This window comes from Aspergillus luchuensis, chromosome 3 (genome assembly GCF_016861625.1).
Source record: "Aspergillus luchuensis IFO 4308 DNA, chromosome 3, nearly complete sequence".
Taxonomy (NCBI): domain Eukaryota; kingdom Fungi; phylum Ascomycota; class Eurotiomycetes; order Eurotiales; family Aspergillaceae; genus Aspergillus; species Aspergillus luchuensis.
Window position 1 is genome coordinate 1,526,404 of NC_054851.1, and position 15,823 is coordinate 1,542,226.

The 15,823-nt window shown below is 49.9% G+C and overlaps 6 protein-coding genes across 6 annotated transcripts; 2 read left to right on the forward strand and 4 right to left on the reverse strand.

Annotated features, from left to right (window-relative positions):
• Positions 1-705: 705 nt before the first annotated feature.
• Positions 706-4,782, reverse strand: MDR1_2 (ABC transporter ATP-binding protein; the record flags this gene model as incomplete). The annotated part of the gene is made up of 5 exons (XM_041687051.1): positions 706-958; positions 1,014-1,129; positions 1,195-3,156; positions 3,215-4,413; positions 4,467-4,782. 5 exons carry the CDS (start codon positions 4,780-4,782, stop codon positions 706-708), a joined length of 3,846 nt encoding a protein of 1,281 aa, XP_041540974.1.
• A 207-nt stretch (positions 4,783-4,989) lies between these two features.
• On the reverse strand, positions 4,990-6,564 carry AKAW2_30528A (uncharacterized protein; the record flags this gene model as incomplete). Its single annotated transcript, XM_041687052.1, has 2 exons — positions 4,990-6,270; positions 6,337-6,564. 2 exons carry the CDS (start codon positions 6,562-6,564, stop codon positions 4,990-4,992), a joined length of 1,509 nt encoding a protein of 502 aa, XP_041540975.1.
• Positions 6,565-8,390: 1,826 nt separating this feature from the next.
• AKAW2_30529A (uncharacterized protein) lies at positions 8,391-10,028 on the reverse strand (the record flags this gene model as incomplete). The annotated part of the gene is made up of 1 exon (XM_041687053.1): positions 8,391-10,028. The coding sequence occupies one exon, from the start codon at positions 10,026-10,028 to the stop codon at positions 8,391-8,393; it is 1,638 nt and encodes a 545-aa protein (XP_041540976.1).
• Positions 10,029-10,429: 401 nt separating this feature from the next.
• Positions 10,430-12,102, forward strand: AKAW2_30530S (cytochrome P450 monooxygenase afumB; the record flags this gene model as incomplete). Its single annotated transcript, XM_041687054.1, has 3 exons — positions 10,430-11,573; positions 11,651-11,896; positions 11,954-12,102. The coding sequence occupies 3 exons, from the start codon at positions 10,430-10,432 to the stop codon at positions 12,100-12,102; spliced, it is 1,539 nt and encodes a 512-aa protein (XP_041540977.1).
• A 344-nt stretch (positions 12,103-12,446) lies between these two features.
• Positions 12,447-13,445, reverse strand: AKAW2_30531A (uncharacterized protein; the record flags this gene model as incomplete). Its single annotated transcript, XM_041687055.1, has 3 exons — positions 12,447-12,515; positions 12,586-12,935; positions 13,001-13,445. The coding sequence occupies 3 exons, from the start codon at positions 13,443-13,445 to the stop codon at positions 12,447-12,449; spliced, it is 864 nt and encodes a 287-aa protein (XP_041540978.1).
• Positions 13,446-13,881: 436 nt separating this feature from the next.
• Positions 13,882-15,434, forward strand: AKAW2_30532S (uncharacterized protein; the record flags this gene model as incomplete). Its single annotated transcript, XM_041687056.1, has 3 exons — positions 13,882-14,167; positions 14,229-14,661; positions 14,726-15,434. 3 exons carry the CDS (start codon positions 13,882-13,884, stop codon positions 15,432-15,434), a joined length of 1,428 nt encoding a protein of 475 aa, XP_041540979.1.
• Positions 15,435-15,823: the final 389 nt, after the last annotated feature.

Here is a 15,823-nt window from a genome sequence, read left to right on the forward strand (position 1 = left end):
CATACCACCATCGTACAACATCCATACACCCACCCCTAACTCCCAATACCGTAACGAACTGCCCCTTATTCGGAAGAACCAAGGTTGCTTTCCACCATCAGGTTAGGTTAACCCCCCTGGACTTCCTGACTAGTCGTCCCCACAGAAATGCTACTTTAGTCTTGATGGCCGAACCCAAGCACTACCAATTCGCTCATTCTCTCCGACGCATCTGAGCGGAAGGGAACAGGACCCTGCCAATCTCGGAGCTATCAATTTCTTCCGTGCAGGTATTGGTTGTTGCCTATCTACAAGGGGAGAGGAAGGAGCGGAGTGTTCAACACTTCTAATTTGACCGACCTATCAGGTAGTCAACTAATTTGATTGCTGAGACTCGTTTAAAAGAAATATGCCAAGGAGCATCTAATAGTTGGACAGGTCTGTCTGCCAAGGGGTGGGAGTAATTGGTGGCATCCGGTGATTCCGCTCGTACTCGTTTTGCATGGATTGTTTTGGGAGGGGATCAGACCTTCCATGCCGGTCACTTGACTAGTCTGTTTTCGGACATGCCAAGCCTAATGTTGGGTCACATGATAATGCTCAGGGTCTTGGATTTCTTGGTTCGGAAATTTCATAAAATTACCCGCTTACCAATATTCTATGTTCATTCATTACTGCATAGCCGAACTATATGCAAACCAGGCATATACACTCTCAACTTCCAGTTCATTCTTCCCCCATCAGCGACTGTAACCTGGCCATCTGCCAATACTCACCCTCAAGTTGCATCAACTTCCCGTGGCTACCTCTTTCTACAATCTGTCCATGCTTGAATACTAAGATCTCATCAGCATCGACAATCGTCTTTAGTCGATGGGCAATAGCGATGACCGTTCGCCCTTTCATCACACGCTGAATTGTCCTCTGGACTAGTTCCTCTGAGGCGGAGTCCAGGGCAGAGGTTGCCTCATCAAGTAGACTGAGAAATGTCAAAACTCGCTGATCAAGCGCTTTCTATAGCAAGGGGCGCTTACAGAATCTTTGGTCGACATAGAAGCGCCTTCGCGATGGCCATGCGCTGGCGCTGCCCCCCAGACAGGGTCGATCCGTTCGCCATGATGGAGGTGCTTAATCCTTGAGGAAGTGACAGCTGACACAAGAACCAAAATAGTCAGAATTTGTAACAAGGGGATAGGAAGAGTTGAAAGAGCCTACCACAAAATCGGCTAACCCAACGTCCTTTAGCGCGGCTAGAATCTCGGTGTCTGATACGACCACCTCACCACTCTGCAGGCAGTCGCGCAGGTCTTCACCAATAAGACAAGGGTTTTGGTCGACCAGTGCTAGATACCCTCGGTAACTGTCGAGGTCATATTGTTCAATGGACATATCATCTAGTGCTATTGCGCCAGATTCGCTGGTATAGAAGCGCTCCAGCAAATTTATCACTGAACTCTTCCCGCTGCCTGTAGCACCAACAAGAGCAATAAAGGCACCCGCTGGCACATCGAGACTGACGTCGTTCAAGGCTATCCGAGATGGATGGCTTGGATATCTGAAGTTGACGCGTCGCAGCGAAACGTTTGCGGTGATACTTGGCACGTTAGCGTTGCCATTATTCAGTTTTCTGTGGGCGGCTGACGATATTCCGGCTTGCATCAGCTTCTCCAGTCGAGCAGCAGCAGCTTCAGAGCCTACGATGTCAGGAGCATGGGCGAATAGCACGGACGCAGACTGTGATCCCCACATTGTAGCTGCAAAGCAGATGAAGAACTGCTGGACATTGTATTCGCCAGTCGCGATTAGGTGTGTACCGCCGTACCAGAAAACGAAAGCGATGCTCATCACGCGGAGGGAAGTGGTGCACGCATATGTCGCGGCAAACATGAGCCAGTAATTGCTTTGGCTGTCTCGATGGCTTTCACTTTCGAACGATGCGCTGATGGTCTTTTGCAGACCAAGGACTGTTACAGTCTTGATGGCAGATAGGGCTTCATGTGCAATGGCGACAGCACCAGTATCACGCGTGATGTGCTTTTGTACCTGCGCCACGGTATGGTATTGCATGAAGCTGGAAAAAACTACTAATGGGACCGTTGCTGTCGCAGCAAGACCAAGCTTCCACCCAAAGATACATCCGATGGTAATTCCGGTCGCGAGCATCACAATGCTTTCAGCCACAAGCCCCAGTGATGTTCCCGAAATGCCAGTGATTTGCCGAGGTCCAGATGCAAGGAAGCTGACCAATGCACCAATTGAGTTGTCTTTGTCCTGGAAGAAGGGGAGATCGTTCACAATCAAATGCTTAAACAACTGCGAGCGGGCTCGGAGAACCAACCGTGATGCGGACACGGCAAAGCAATATCCCCGTGCAGAATAAACCACAAATGCGATAATACCGAGGGTAAGATACATAGAGGCCCAGAATTGAACATTATGTCCATCGGTACTGAGGTCAGGATTGATCATTGATATGATCCCGTTACCGAAGAAGATAGCTTGAACCGGATATGTTATTCCAGCCAAAACGCTGAAGCTCACGCCAGCGACTGTATATGGCAACTCTGGTCTATTGAGACTCCAAACTCGCCTGACACTGCTACTGGACGACCGTACTGCTAATGGGCCGTCGTCTGGTATATCCACCGTATCAAAATTGACCAAGGTATCTTTGGAATATTCATCGTGAGCGCCCAACGAATGGGGTATTTGGCTGATAAGCCTGTCGTCCTCTGATCGGTGGGGTGTTTCAAGCGCCTGATATCTCACTAATTCTCGGTACATCGCAGATGTACTCAATAACTCTGAATGGGAGCCCTGACCTAGGATTTGACCGTCCTTCATGACGATTATTTTATCGGCATTCTGGATTGTCGACAGCCGATGAGCTATTATTAGGGTAGTTCGTCCTGAGGCGGCGTTGTCCAGCGCCTCCTGCACTGCTTTCTCACACCGACTGTCAAGTGCAGCTGTGGCCTCATCCAGCAGTAATATTGCTGGTTGAGATATGATTGCGCGGGCAATAGCAAGACGCTGCTTCTGGCCCCCTGAGAGATTCGATCCATGTGCCCCAACTATGGTGTTGTACTCTTCGGGCAGACTCGCAATGAAGTCGTGAATTTGGGCAACTTTGGCCGCCTCGATTACCAGCTTTCGTATCGCGTTTGCGTCCATATCCTGCATCACAAAATCAGTATAAGAGACTGAGAGGCAGAAAATGATAGTTTTGAAGCACCTCAGCTGCAGCTTCGGGAAGCCCATATGCGATGTTATCGAGTATTGATGCACGGAACAAAGTGACGTCTTGACCGACATACCCAATCTGCGATCTTAGCCACGAGACATTCATGGCATCAATTGGCTCGCCATCCAGCATGATCCGACCGCTGTGAGGATGGTACAGTCGTTCCAGAAGGGCAAACACGGTTGATTTCCCAGACCCGGATGGTCCCACAAACGCTACAGTATGCCCGGCAGGCACAACGAAATTGACATCTTTTAGAACCTCCCCTTCAGGTCGCGAAGGATATGTAAAGTGTACACCTTCGAAGCTAATCTCCCCCCTGACCCGACTGTGCATCACCCCGGTACATGCAGAAGGATCTATGGGTGACTTCCGCTCAATGACTGAGAAGACACGACTGGCGGCCGCATTGGCCTGTGTGATATTGACAATGGATGGCAATGCTTGGCTTAGCATTCCTCCTGCAACGGCCATTGCATACAGAATAGTCAAAACTTCCGAAATAGTGCAACGCCCTTGGCGGAGGAGATGATCAGCCTGCCAGAACTTGGCAGTTGTCAGCAGGGACTCATCTGGTTGTCGCAGAAACACCGAAAGGAAAGACGATATACATACACCCAAACCATTCGCCCAGTGCATAACCATGAAAGACCCCGCAACAAGCATCCCAAAAATGAAGCGCTCCCGGAAGTCTAACTCAGCTGGACGTCGCAACGCCTCGTAATACCTTTTGCCGTACCTTTCCTGGCTCCGATAAGCAATGACACTCCTCATAGCGCTGAGCACTTCCTGGGCCAGATTATCTGCTCTGACGTACTGAGCCAGACCCCTTCGCTGTGTTACACTCAAGGAACCCCCCAACACCCCGATGAGTGTAAGCAGGGCTATGGGCTGAGAGATCATTATGCCTGCAAAGCGCCCATTCTGGATGAATGCACAAACAATAGCAACCACAAAGCCAGACAGCCCAGAAAGCAGCTCACCAACTTTTTGCGAGATACCAGCTTGGATCAGTTTCATATCCTGATCCATATGAGACGTCAACTCTCCAATTCCGACTACGTCGAAGTAAGCCATATTCTGCCGCAAAGCCGAAGCGAGGTATTTCTGCTGAAGCTGGCGCGATATCTTTTCCCCAATGATGTTGAAGCCAAACGTGCTGATAGCGGTGGTGACTAGAGACCAGATTGCTGCGCTGTTGCGTCAGATGGTGGCAGATAACGGGTTATGCAGATCTCCCTACCGATATACACCAAGTAGAGCGCGAGGCGCTGAACACGATCTCGAATCTCATCCGGTGCATTGTTGTCTCCGGTGATGAATTCGCGTGCAAAATTCCCGTACACAACGGTTACTAGAGGCATCGCTGCGCCCGCGCCTATTGCGCAGCACACTGATAGGAACAGCATACATAGCTGGGATGCGTTGGCGCTTCGGTAAATGGTGAAAATGTTGGCGGTGCTGCGCTCTATATGGATTTGAGACCGGATGATCTCTGCCGTTTGTATTGTGTCAGCAGTGGGCTGGATAACCTTAAGTGGGATCCCCTGGCTGGACATGCTTATGCGTAGCTCTGTCCCAAGGCGCTAAACCGTGAGCGAATGTTCCGGGCGACCGGTCCATTTATAGGGACTAAGATGCGATCGACTAAGATGGATTGGACTAAGATGCGATTGCTACGTGGGTCACGGCACTCTCATAGTTCTTTCCATATCCAGACCCACTGGTCTCAAGCTTCTCGTACTAACTAATCTGCCTGACATACATCATTCTTTCTCATCCAGCTTCAGCAACGCTACCAACTGTCTATGAATAACTGCCCACGCGCCCGGTCGAGTCTTGAACAAAAGCCAATAGTCACCCGCAGCATCCTTCCCAATAATTCTGACTACGTTCCGGGTTGGGTACCCCTGACAAGTCTCAATGTCGTTGATATACGACGGTCTACCTAGAGCATGTGGCCGTTCGCTCAGAGGCACTCCCGGGGCCACCACGGCAGCCGAAAAGTCCAGCTCGAAATACCTGGCCTTGTGCTGATTCGTGCATGCCATAAATAGCAAATTGGCATCTCCGACAACTGGTGGTGTTCGAGTGAACGATGCCCTCTGCATGGATGTCATGGCTTGAACTTGTTCCTTTGTCCGGTGCTCCATGAGGGCTTTACGGTTTTTGGACGCCACATATGCGAGGCTAGCATCCTGAATAACCTGGCCTGCAACTAGCAGCGTGTAGGAATAGAAAAAGGCGTTACCAATGAATCCCGCGCCGCCAGTTGGGAACCATTCCTCGAAAAGCGCCCATACGTTGAAAACGTTCATGACCATGATGGTTCGATCTGGCGCCGGATTCAGAGCTGTGACAATAGTCCTCACCCACCACGCCATTACAACGTCACCTTCACTCAGAAAGGGCGCTTTATTCTCGTTATCAGGGCTCATTGCAGCAAGCTCCTTACGAGCGGATTCCTTCAGCCGTTCCACGCATCGTCTTGGTAGGCGAATGGGATGTTCCTCTTCTTGCTGATACCAGAACAGCTCCCATAGATACCGCAGCCCAAATATCACAAGGCTAAGTCCGCTAAGAGCGCGATCATAGTTACTATAGGGCTTTACCGGGGCTTCTGTACCCAGTGTGCGCAGAGGATCATGTTCGAAAGGGATGAAAGGCGGTACTTCGTCTTCTCGACCCCGCAGAACAGATATCCACGCGTTGAAGAAAGTTGACCTCGCAATAGCATCGAACAGAGTATGAACATAGCTGACCGTCACAAGAGTCGCGTCCTGGAAGACAGAAACATGGATATGAAGTTGTGGCCGGTCGGTGTATATCCAGTCAGCCAGCTTACGAGGACTATCCGCATGGCGGACAATGGGAGCGAAGACAGCAGGCGAAGGCGAGAGAACCGATTGATCTTGGCCTGATTTTGGTAGCTGTCTACCGAGTTCGTGCTCGGAGATGCGCAACCCATACTCGGTGGTGGTGAAGTTGTATGCGGGCCGCGCTTTGGTATACTCAGCGGGAATGTGGTATTCGAGGCGATTTTGGTCCTGGATTGGAAAGAGAGTTAGCCTGGTTGATCCTGGAAGGACCTGGTTTGATCTTCATAACCATACATTCAGGCGCAGACGAGCTCCCAATTGGTTCCAGTCTCCAATCTCCGTCATACGTGCCAGAGCAGCATCGAGCTTGGAGGCGTCCAGTACGTCGTCAAAACGGAAGGTGAAGTCATGGCAGAGTCGACGGAGATAGTCCAGGTCATCCCAGTACCGTAGAGGGACAACCTTGTCAGTGGGCACAGTTGCTGGCCGGGCCCGGCTGAAGTTTGAAAAGAACTCCATCATGATGTTTGAATGTCGTGCAAGGCGAGAGCCAAAGAAAGAAGGGGGAGGGGGATGCAGAGATAGAGAGGCATGTCAAGGACCCCCGGTCTCTCTACTTTTCTGCACGACCTGTCATCTTCATCTTCATCTTCATCTCCATTACGGCAGTTACGAATGCTAATCGGGAACGGGAGAGGAGGGCAGGAGCGATGCTCGGAGTTCCACAGGAGGGGAAACAAACAATGAGCTCCGTCCTGTTCACAATTATCCAATCGATCTAACTTGATCCACTTGAAGGAAGGGAGAATGATGTGGCGAAAAGACAACTTCATCCAGCACAATCATGCACCTCAGCCGCACGCCCCACTCGCCCCCGCAGAGCAGGATCCTCCTCGAGATACTTGCACGCCCGCTGAAGAGCCCGTCCCAATCTACAATGTCTCACAACATACCTACACATCAGCCAATGATTTTTAAGAAGTGCCTCAGAAGTCAAATCTGGTCCAGCCGTCGCAGTCCTACTACTCCCTAACCTTCAGCCCTTCAGCCCTTCAGCCCTGGCCTATTCTACGGAGCACCTACCAAATCCATCCAACTATAGACAAAACCCCCATTGTGATCCCAACCAAGGAAGCGGAGTAGTATGCATATTGCATACACTATCCACATCCACTAGACCGACTACCAAATTTTTAGTCTGCTCTATCAAATCCCGGGCCACCCGACAGACAAACAAACCAGTATGTGTGCTACGTATCTCGTGCGGAACGTCTCGACTCTCGAGGTTCCTTGTTGTCATCGAGCTAAGTGCTATCAATCACACCCCGGGACTAGTTTCCGGTCGACTGAGTAAGGGGCAATTACCGAGTATATACCAGTAATATCCACCTGCATTATGCCGAGTCAGCTCGGCTAATTAATCAAAACAAATTGGTGGCAACTATAGATGGGCCTTGTCTCGCTTTTTTCAAGTATGTCTCATTCACGCACGGTATTTTGATAGGATCCGTCACAATCCATGAGTATTATCTCTTTCCGATGTTCAATATTCTCGGTGGTGCTACAGCGTTTCTGCATGTGCGTTGAATAAAGTCTATTCTTGAAGAAAGGTTACGGTTATGAAAGTTAATCTTAGGTTTGGCCACTTGTTGGCACTTGGCAGTACTGGTGGGAACAAAAAAAAAAAAAAAAAAAAAAAAAAAAAAAGAAAGAAAGAAAAGAAAAGAAAAGAAAAGAAACTTCCTACGGCGTTTAAGGTTGCGCTGCTACCATGCTGCAAGGACATACTGGTAAACGGTCGAAGTTTAAAAGTACTTCAGATGTAGTAAATACAGTTCAAGATAGCGCTGCCAAACAATAAACATGAATTCATAATCTAGATATCGCCACAAAGTCTCTGTTTACATGGTTTTTACAGTCTTATTCAGAAAGACAGACGTATGTGATCGATCGGGTGGCTGGGATCACCTCCTTGCGGCATCTTCAGGCGTGGGCCCGACTCGCCTGCAAATAGCGGCCAAGGGCCATCATAGGGAAATAATGCCGATAGTAGTCGTAGCCCAGATAGAAATGATTGGGAAATCCTGTTCCCGTGTAGACCGCTTCGGGCCAGGAAGCTCCAATGCCCTTTTCTGGTTGTTGTGAACATACCAGCCACCGGATCCCACGCTCAATAGCAGGGTCAGTGAGGGGAAGGTGGGCCAATAGTCCCATTAGCGCCCATGCAGTCTGTGATGGAGTTGATTGCTGCTGCAGCTGAGTGCCTGTTGTTCGGTAGGATAGTAGCGGTTCGCCCCAACCGCCGTCGTCATTTTGTTTGGATTTTAGCCATTGTAGCGCCGGCGCCACTAGCCCACTGACTCGCTTGTCATCTTCCATGTAGTAGGCCAATCCGCACAGTGCATGAGACGTTCCATAGACGTAATTACAACCCCATCGTCCGAACCAGGCTCCGTTGGCCTCTTGTGTGGATGCAAGGTATGTGATCCCCCGAGTGCATGCATGCCGTAACATTGAGAAAGGATGGGCCTTTTCGATTCACGCCTCATCATCAATCCGAAGGCTTCCAGAATCCGCCCAGTAATATCGGCACAGGAGGTGTCACACAAGCTGTCCATATCACTGAAGGGAATTTTATTGAGGAACAGCTTGTCATTCTCAACGTCAAAGGCGGCCCAGCCGCCATCAGGGTTCAGCATGCCTAGGATCCATGTTGCAGCTGCAATCACAGAGTCCGAAGCGACAGATTGGGGATCCTGCTTCAACTGAGCCAGGATGATGGCCGCGGTGTCGTCCACATCGGGGTAGTGGCTATTCTCGTACTCGAAGCTAAACCCTCCGGGGGCTAGCTTAGGGCGGTAGATCCGCCAGTCCCCGCAGGGCTTCAGCAATTGGCGATTCCGGATCCAAGTGATGGCCTGCTGGAGAACGTGCTTATCGGGCGACATGGCATCGCAGAGCCCGATCGACATCAGAGCTGTGTCCCACACGGGAGAAACACATGCTTGGATTCGTTTGCCCTTTTCGTCTTCCCAAGCAAAGTTTTCCAATGCTTGAATTCCAAGGCGGACTGGAGGGTCATCCAGCTCGTAGCCCTCCAGCACGAACGCATAAATACTGGCATGCATCGGAGGAAAGATCCCAGCCCAGTCACCAGTGGGCTCCTGGCGCTCGAGGATCCACTGTAGGCATTTTCGTCGGGCGTATGATCGGAGCAAAGGGACGGAACGGAGACCATTCAGGTAGTAAAGCAAGTTATCCACGACACTAAATGCAAGTCCAGTAATGTCTCCCTGGCACAGCAGATCCCGGAGCGGGGAGCCATACGGCACATTTTTGTCCGTCGGATTGAGCCATAGCTCATCTAGGTAGTCCTCCGGTAGCGCGTACACGGGCCGATGGTGGCAGATAATCAGCAGCGGGGCAATGGTTCCTCGGGCCCAGGACGCTAAAGTGTACATGTTGATTGGACAACTGGAAGGCAGAAGAATTAGCTCCACGGGCAGCTGGGGCACTGCATCCCATGGGAACAATCCGAAAGTTGCCAGGAAGATGCGAGTGAAAACGCGAACTTTCTCAGCACCGCCCGCTTTGAGAACAAATGCACGGGCTTGTTGCATGACCGGCATGTCCGGACTCGCCCCCAGCAACTTGAGTGCTAAGAAGGCTTCAGTCGTGGTCGATACATCGCCTGGATACTCAGGTGCTAGGCCCCATGAGCCATCGCAGTTTTGCTGTGATAGTATATAGTTGCAGTAAGCCGCATTATCGGCTCTCAAGTCTAGACCCAAAGCGTGTCGAAGGAAGATGTATTCGGCCGTGATAGTGACATTGGATCTCAACTCCCCGCACCAATGCCCATCGGAGCGTATCGAACCAAGAGCATAATCGTTGGCAAGCTTCAGAGTTCGCTCTACATCGGAAGTAAGTTGCTCTTTCCCAGATATTACCCATTCTTCGTGCCCTTCTCTTCTCGAGGTCATCATCACAAAGTCGTAGTTCGTTTAAAGAGTAGAAGTAGGGAAATTATGAAGTTGTTATAGTCGTAGTCGTAGTAGCAAATGAAAACCCGTGAGGCAGCATGAAGAAATGATCCATATCAGATCTCTAGACCTGCGGTAAGGAGACAATATGCGAATTTATAATAGTCGAGCATGTTTAGCGCATCCTAGTAGCATGGAAATTGGTGGGTCGCATATTAGGGCGCGGCTTCCCTTTTTCGCCCTCCTTGTCCCCCCTGATGACTACCTTCGTTAAGGAACCCAGGCCTGCTCACATGCAATATTCAGTCCCTTGATAGGCTAGTCATATGAGCATGACTTACTATTACCTAGGGTAACTGTCGTCTGTCAGCATATGGGCACTGCTTTGTCCTTGCTTTGTCACCATGCAGGATGCCCAAGAGACCGTTTCAAACATGACAGCACTCCTGCTACCCAGACTCTCCTACCCAGGTAATTTTCGCCTAGCTTTGGCTGTGGTTGCTCTTGGTGTCACGATTACCCTCTTGGTAACTAAATACTACCGGAGCCGAAGATTACGACGATTCGAACAACTTCATGGCTGCCAGAAGCCGCCCAACGAAAGCGACCGCTTTTGGTATGACATCTTCGGAATCGCCAAGTCAATCGAGTTAGCATACCATTTTCGCCGCCGAACGTCTCTCTCGTACACAAATGCACTCTTCGAGAGGTATGGGGAGACTTATGTCTCCAATGTCTTAGGATTTCGGCTGCTATTCACCTGCAACGCGACCAATATCAAGCATCTGCTTTCCACGGCATTTGTCGACTTCGATAGTTCTCCGTTGCGAAGGCCTTTGTTTGAGCCAATCACACCGCATGGGATATTCACCCTTGATGGTGCGGGCTGGAAGACAAGCCGGGAACAGTTGCGAAGTCGGCTCTCTAACCTTCGCAAGGCCATTGATCTTAGCCTTTGTGAGCAGCACTTCCAAGCTTTTCTTCAGCACGTCCCTCCGGATGGACAATCCTTCGATATTCAGTCCTGTGCGTTTAATCTGTCTCTAGACATGCAGACCTTGTTCTCTTTAGGAGATTCTGTTGATGCTCTCAGCTTCACCCAATCTCGAGAGAAGAAGCAGTTTTTCGAGGACCTTCTTCTTGTTAAGAATAGAATCGTGCAAGATGGCTTCCGTGGCCCGCTGCGACACTTGGTGCCCAAGCGAAGCTTTCTAAAGGCTTGCAAGAGCGCACGAGAATATGTGATGACCTGCGTTATTACAGGATTGGAAAGACAAGGCAGAGCAGACAAGGAGGCAAAACAGCGGTCTATGCTCAAATCACAAGTTGATATAGATGAAGCACCACAGCTTGCCGATCAAGCTTTAAGTATCCTACTCGCAAATGACAGCATGAGCACGACACTCTCGGGACTCTTCTATTGCCTTTCCCAGAACGAGCGCGTGGTGCATAAGCTGCGAGCAAGCATCATTGACACCATTGAATCAAACCCTCCGACATGGGGACAGCTCGGGACACTGCATTATGTCCGCTGGGTCCTTCAAGAAGGTACGACACCTCTTTTGGCCATCTGAGTACTACTATGCACTAACATAAGATTTGAGCGATGAGACTGTTTCCCCCAGTTGTTTTGAACGCGAGAGTGGCAAACAAGAATTCAACCTTGCCAACTGGAGGTGGGGCTCATGGTGACGCGCCGATTCTTGTCATGGAAGGAGACATTGTGGTTTTTTCCACCTGGGCTAGGCATCGCTTAGGGCAGGATTTTGGTGAGGATCCTGGGGAGTTTCGTCCAGAACGATGGGAACAACTAAGTGGAGATATGGCTGGCTATATTCCGTTCAACAAGGGTCCTAGAATCTGCCCCGGCCGTAAGTTCCCCTTCAGTTATGGTGATTCCCAGGATGCACTCGCTAACACAAGAGCAGAGCATTATGCTATGATTGTCCTCACGTACATTGTAGCCCGCATATTCCAAACCTTCTCGACCGTGTCGGATTATAATACTAAGCCGTGGACGGAACGGATTAGCATGACTTTTGAGAACGAGAATGGGGTGCTAGTTGGGCTTAGCTAGGCTTCCTCATGCATGTGTTGTCAGTTTTGAACAATGGCCTTTGGCTGGTGAGAAAAAGAGATAGTGAACGAGAGCTGTTGTATACAATGAATTTTGCTCAAAGACAGCAAGGCTGGTCAGAAGCGATGGATTACTGGATGCAAATGGGGAGGACCTCACAAGCTCGTCAGGTGACTCCGTGATTGAATAGGCTAAAAGACAACTAGTATATAAATGGCACCAAGATGCTGAAATTGACATGCTGAAAACCGGCACAAATATTACGCTGAAAATACCAGTAAGGCCACTTTGCAACCCCTGTTACGCAGTCGCAGTCACGATTGTTGCGCAGCTATATCACAACTCTAAGCGTCTTTCTTCAGTCCGCCTCCGATTGTCTCGAACACAGGAAACATTTTCCTCATCATCAAATCCTATCAAAGCAATTAGCACATTATCGATGCTAAGTAGATACTCTGCAACAAGCAGTCAAAGGATACTTACCACACCCCATTGCGGCAATAGCCACAATGCCCATTTCGCAGGGACAGCGCCTCCACCAACCCACAGCTTTCCTGACTCCTTCCTCTCCACTGCCTGAACCACCTTAGATGCATATGCGTACCTATCAACGCCGCTATCTTGCAAGCTTCCATCTCCCATTTTCTGAATAGCATCCTTTGCTCCGATGTAATATGAGGTCTCTGGGACTTGGCGTTGAACGTAATTGTCGAAGAACTTAGTCTTCACACCACCAGTCATGAGAGTGATGGTGCGAACACCCAGCGGAGCCAGCTCCATACGCCAAGTCTCGCTGGCGCTCATAAAGGCCGCTTTCGAGGAATTGTACATGCCTTGAGTGAGTTGCATTAATCAATGGATGCCAGGTCTTATGACTAAAGAGGAGGGTTGGACTTACTCATAAAGACAAACGGAAGAGCTCCATTCACTGATGTGTTGTTCACAACACACCCTTTGGACCTGATCAGTAGAGGAGCAAAGGCCTGCGTTACGGCGAAAGGCGCCCAGAAGTTCAAGTCGAATAGCTTTTTGCCCTCCTCGATTGAGGTATCCATGGCGGGGAGGATGATGCTGCCTCCGCTATTGTTTACCAGAACGTCAAGCTTGCCGCCAGTGGCTTTGGTCACCTTCTCCACTGCATTGGTGATGGAACTCGAATCCAGCACATCCAAGGTGAGGATGGTAGCGTTGGGAGAGTTGGTGAGTGATTTGGGGGCCTTTGACGGGGTGCGCACAGTGGCAAAGACATGGTAACGGTGATCGTGGAAGGTCTCAGCCAGTGCAGCTCCGATGCCTCCATCGGAGCAGCCTGTGATGAGGACGGTCTTTCGGTCTGTGGACATGGTGCGGATTTCTGAAGGAGTGAAAATGAGTCAGGCTTGACAGGTAATTAGAGGAAGAAGAGAAACTCACCATGAGAGTCATGTTCAGGGGGTATTTATCTTATTTCCAACTTCCACCAAAGAAGGATAATAATATAGTCAAGATGGTGTCACCGAGTGAATCCAGCGGGAAGTATACCAAGGCCGTGACTATACCGGAATTGGCAAATGATATTAGAAGCAGCGACACGCCATCGGTTCCTGTCAGCATCACCAGCTGACAAACCAACCATAAAAAGCCCCCCTTCACCCTCTTCAAGTTCCTGTTCGGGTAAATGATATCAAGACTCCGTATATCATCCTACTCTAATTCCGTGATTTCAAAGCATCTCGACCGAGCTCCCTGTTCTGGGTTCTACTAAATCGCGCATACAACCTGCGCTATCTTAACCCAATCATGCACTTTATCATATCGACGGATAACAAAAAGCCCGACAGAAACACCCGTCGACTCATCCGAAGCCATGTAATGCAAGGCATAAACAAAGGGCGGCCTCGATACGACCGACGGAAAAAGCCCTACCCCATACAACAGGATCAGATTCCATCACCACAATCAGCAGAAGTATATCAGGACCCCAACATCATCCCATCGACTAGTAAACTAGTAGTAGGGCCTGATCCGTCATTTGCTCAATTCGCCGTCCAAGTGGACTCCGGTACCTTCGCTGATATACTACAATGTAGGTCTTCCCTACACTAACCCCCTCGTTCATTTGCGTAGCTAACGCGAATTCCATGTAGTCGCCAAACTATCAATGCAAATGTTCTTCCCATTGGGGTTCCTGATTGAATTCGACTATAGGGATAAATCCTGGTTCCACGACTCCATCCGTTCCGATGCCGCCTATCTGCATCTCACCGTATGCGCATCGGAAGTCTTCATGTGCTCAGTCCACGGTCGACAACATTCCGACGAACTACTTTCCAATCGCAGAACCATGCTCCATTTTACAAAGGGCGTGCAGATCCTTCGCGAGAGACTAACGGGCGTCGATCTCCGGACCAAAATCTCCGATTTCACCGTACGCACTGTGCTGATGTTGGCCATGACAGCGCATTTGATGGGCGAATCCGAGGTCGCACAGAAACATATGGAGGGAATTCGAACAATCATGGATCTTCGGGGTGGTCTGCGCTTATTCGAGAGCCAGAAAATCCTCATCGAGCTGTTCAGGTAAGCAAGCCACTTACCCCCCCCTATAACATCCAGCCCATTACATTGATTGAACCATTACCAGATGGGACCTAGGCCTCGCCCTCCAAAACAACACCACACCCATATTCTTCCGAGACACCTTCCTCGAACCACTAACCCCATTCCCTACCATCTTCAACCCAACCCCTAGCCAAACCAACAACCCCCAACTCCACCTAGACCCAACCCTAAAGACAACCTTCCACGTCCTCCAAAACTTCTGCACCCTAATCAACACAAGCATCACCGAGACCCCCCAACGCCGCCTAACCCCAGATATCATGCCCTCTACTCTCTCCTCCGTAATGTACCGTCTTCTTCAACTGCCCTTCCCCCCGAACAGCAACAACGAAACCTTCCGTCTAGGTCTCCTCACCTTCTGCCATCATACCTTCCTCCAGTGGCAAGACAAGACATTGCCTTTTGTATTCTTCCCTGCTTCGTATCAACCTCATCTCTTGTCGTTCATGGGACAATGCCAGCAACATCCTGACGATGCTGGGGAGGACGAGGGGGAGGATTCCCTGGAGCTCATTCTCTGGCTATTGATGGTCGGGATCCTTGCATTGCCGCCGCTGCCAGCATTTCAGGGGACGGATCTCTGGTTGAGAGGGTGTTTGCGGGAATGGTTGGAGAGAGTGGGGATCAGGACGTGGGGAGAGTTGCGAGAGATCATGAAGAGGTTTTTGTGGGTGGATTTGATGCATGATTTTGCTGGGGAGGGTGTGTTTGGTGATGTGCTGAAGGTATAAGTAGTGCTGATAGCATAATCATTCAGTGTATATAGTATTGGTGGGAGGCATTATGTCATTCAGTAATTTCACAATGATTTGAGATTGGGGAGTGGCAGTAATCTATACACCTTCATTGGGAAGAAGTCGGGTGAATTGGACGGTGTACCACTGTCGATGTATCTGTGGCGCTCCCACTTACGATAGTAGTAACTATATTGGCAGCGATTTCAACTTTACTGGGCCCATACTGTGTAACACTAAGAAGCACCATGTGAAAAAATATAAACCAATCTGCATGTGCAAGGATACTATATTCTGTATTACCAATCATATACTTTTCAAGCAGGTCTATCCACATCGCCATGGCGCATCTCTAGTAGTTTTTGTGCCCCTGCCAGTTTGCTCCC